The 3820-nt window shown below is 31.6% G+C and overlaps 1 protein-coding gene across 1 annotated transcript; it reads left to right on the top strand.

The window, feature by feature from the left end:
- Window positions 1–2636: 2636 nt before the first annotated feature.
- On the top strand, window positions 2637–3609 carry LOC107480052 (uncharacterized). The gene has a single exon (XM_016100174.3). It carries the CDS (start codon window positions 2914–2916, stop codon window positions 3508–3510), a length of 597 nt encoding a protein of 198 aa, XP_015955660.1. The 5' UTR covers window positions 2637–2913; the 3' UTR covers window positions 3511–3609.
- Window positions 3610–3820: the final 211 nt, after the last annotated feature.

Raw genomic sequence — 3820 nt, 5'->3', positions numbered from 1 at the left:
AAAATGATTGTCATTAAAAAATTTTAGTAGATATAACTATAGTAATTAGGTAGCATTTAGAAAAAAGATAAAGATAGAGACAAAGATTGAGAGATAAAAATTGAAAAATAGAGTCTTAATTAAATTTTTATATTGTGTTTGATGTAAGATATATATGACTCAATTATATCTCAGTATTTTATTTGGATCAAAATAAAAACAGAAACTAAAATACATAAAATGACTAACTTATTATCCTTATTATTAAAATTAAAAAACACAGAAAGCCCCTAAACCAAAAATTTCATTCTCGCTTCTACCTCGAACATTTTCAATCTACACCCACTATCCATCGCCACCCCAATCAGAAGCAAAAGAAGATGCCAATGCTATAACTAAACTCATCCTTCAATCAAATCCCAAAATCCTCTTCGAAGTCCTAGTAAATTCCACTTTCCAATGGTCCCCGCATCTTGTTCTCAAGGTTTTAAAGTTTTTGTCGAACCACAGACCTAAAGCCCTCCAATTCTTCAATGCGTTGTTCCTACATCACTGTGACCAGAATCAACAAACATAAATACAGAATCAACAAATTAAACACATAATCAACAAATTACAAACACAACATAAGCAATGTTTTTCTCCTCAATTTCCATTATAATATAATTGTAATATATAAACAATTCACAAATGAGGTAGAGGATAATTTTGGTGCAGTCAAGGAGAGTGATTAATTTTTTGGTGGAGAATTCGAATGGGGAGGCGAGGGCGATTGCCGATCTCCGCAACGATGGAGAAGTCCTCAAAGGCATAATTGAAGAAGATCTCGAAAGAAAAGTGGTAGAAGAAGAAGATGCCGGTGAAGGTGGTGAGGATAGTAGTGAACGGGAGGAGGGATCATTAGATGAAAGAAGAAGATATCCTAAGAGTGAACCCGATCGAAGAGGAGAAAGAAAATAGGGTCATAGAGCTTTATCCTAATTTGATTGTACAGGAGTAATGTTGGAAATTTAAAAATATAATGAAGGTATTTCAGGAATAAAATGTTATTAAAGTTTTAGTTTTCATTTTTAAAAATTTCAATTTCTTATGTTTTCACTTTCTAGAGATACTGAAAGAATTAAAATTTTGTGTTCCGAAATACAATTTGAATCTCAGTTCTCCAGTTTTAGTCATAGTACCTCCTATCAAATGCTACCTTATAGTAACGAGTAATGGGGTCTAGCAAACATAAAAGATCCGACGATAGTAAATGTATATTAAATTAACTATCAATATAGAATATACATGCATTCAGGGGCGGAGCCATATATAACAAAAGGGGGGCAATGGCCCCTCCCAAATTTTAAATTTTTTTTATAAATTGTGTATAAATTTTATTTTATCCCTCCTTAAAAATTTTATTTTACTCTTTTTTGTTTACAAGATTAATTTTTGACCCCTCCCTCAACTTCAGCCTAGCTTCGCCCCTGCATGCATTGAAATATAAAATACACTTAAAAATAAATTGAGTTATATATATTTATATGAGAAATACTAAAGAATCAACAGAATTTATTAGTTTTTGTCAATAGTTAGCCATCAATATTTAAAAATGTAAGTTAAAAATATGTTATTAAATTGTTAGACGACTAAAAGAATTAGACTGATGAATAAAAGTATTGGCCAAAATAAATAAATTTTGTTGGACTTTTTGGATTTTTCTCTATTTATATTTAAATAAAAAATATTATTTATACACCAAAATCAGCCAATATATATTTATATATAAATATATGTGTAGTTTAATTTATTTTTAATTTTAATGTGTATTTTGTATTTTAATATATATTTTATTTAGTGACTGATTTTGATGGTTAATTTTAATATACACTCAATATAGTTGTATATAAATACATAATGACTAATTTAACAATTTATTTTTTATTTTTAGCGTGCACAAACTAAAAAAACGTCGAAAATCAATTAAAAAAGAAACATTTAAAATTTAAAAATAAATCCAAAACAAAAAATATTCACAATATAATAAAACTAACAAACATCTAAAAATAAATAAAAAAAATCCAAATTCATTATAAAAAATATTTAAAAATTAAAAAAATATTTAAAATTATTGTACAAGAACTTTTAAAGATGATACAAAATAAAAAATAAAAAAATCATAAAGAAAAAAAAAAGGCAGCACGAAGAGAGAAGCGGTGTGGACGAAAAAACAACTAATAAGAAGGAGAGACATGAAAAAAATGAAAAAAAAAAAGCAAAAAATAGGAAAAAAAATTGAGTGAAATTTTTTAAAAAATTAATTACTTGAGTGCATATAAAATTAATTTTCTAGACTTCCTTATCTGGATATATGCGAGTGATATGGTAATTACAATCCACAGGAGATCAAGGGAGTCCCATGATCATAAAGGGAGGGACCACTTATATTATTCCACCACGTCCCACTATCCTTTCCTTTTCCACTTCTATATATTCAGAAAAATACTTTTTTATCTACATGCATGTATATATTTATGATCAATTCACACCATAGACTTAGCTTAACTAATACGGGATATGAAGATTGCTGCATCATTTCTTTTTTTTTTTAAGCTGATCTGTAACGAAATACATGCTTGCCCAATATGGATCCAACAGGTAGCAACAATAACAGGGGCAGCACATGCTGCAGCAATTAGATTAGATTAGAAGTAGTTTCCTCACGGATTTAATGGTAATGACTACGTGTTGTGGCCGCGTTCAAGTCACAAGTCATTAATAAATAACAAAGTAACGAGTTTGATCCCACACCCACCAACCATGCATAACAAGAAGAGACGAAGACTCACCCTCTTCTCTATCTCTTTCAAACCTTCTCCTATATAGCTTTATATTTTACTCCTTATTACTAATTAACAACATACACAGCAACACTTGACAGCGCGCGCATGCATGTATATACATATATATATGGAGAAATCTAAACAAGAAGATCAAAATCGATTTTCAAAGGGAAGGAGTTCATCTTGGCCCAGCAACAAAAGCGTTTGGGACTGTGGAAGCACACTCTATGACTCCTACGAGCTTCACTCCTTCAAGCGCCAAATCGACTCTGCCATAGCCAGTTCCCCAAGAACCCTTTCCATGCCTCATTTAACAGACCACCGTCGTCGTTTTCACCAGCCACCACCACCTTCATCATCATCATCATCATCATCATCATCATCCAACAATAAGTCGTTCAAGATCTCACGAACCTTCCAGAAGCTCCTTCGCTTTGTTTCCAAGTCCAGCAGCAGCAATAATAAATTCAGGATTTGTGGTAGTGATGGTCACAACAAACTCGAAATGGCAGATCTAGAAGAGAAATACTCGAAAGAGCGTTTGTACGTGGTTTATGATAGGTATGATCAAGCGGTTCTGTCAACTATACCGGAACTTCCAGAGTTTGAGATGGGTGGACTTTCGCCGGAGATAAGTTCCTTGGTTAGAAAGTCAGCTTCCGAAAGGTTTACTACGCCCGCTCCTATTCGTATTTCGTGTGCTTGACTCACACAAAACCATATACATCACTTACATACTCTTCAATTAGTTTATTATTATAATAGTGTTCTGGCTGTTAGTTGTTACTATTAATTATTGTAATCATATTATAACGTAGCACTATAGCATATATGTATATATAGCGTGTTTGAGATTTCTGTTTTTTATTATAAGTTTCGGTGATCCACGATGGGACTATTTTAGTATTATTTTGAGATAACGTTGTTGAATATGTAGCTTGATCTACTTGAAAGGATCCTCCTGCAACTTTGACAATTATGTGATTAAGGAATAACTAAAGGAAATTATGGGGGGC

The sequence above is a fragment of the Arachis duranensis genome, chromosome 3 (assembly GCF_000817695.3).
Source record: "Arachis duranensis cultivar V14167 chromosome 3, aradu.V14167.gnm2.J7QH, whole genome shotgun sequence".
Lineage (NCBI taxonomy): Eukaryota > Viridiplantae > Streptophyta > Magnoliopsida > Fabales > Fabaceae > Arachis > Arachis duranensis.
The sequence above is the reverse complement of the archived record's forward strand: the minus strand, read 5'-3'. Positions and strand labels throughout refer to the sequence as shown.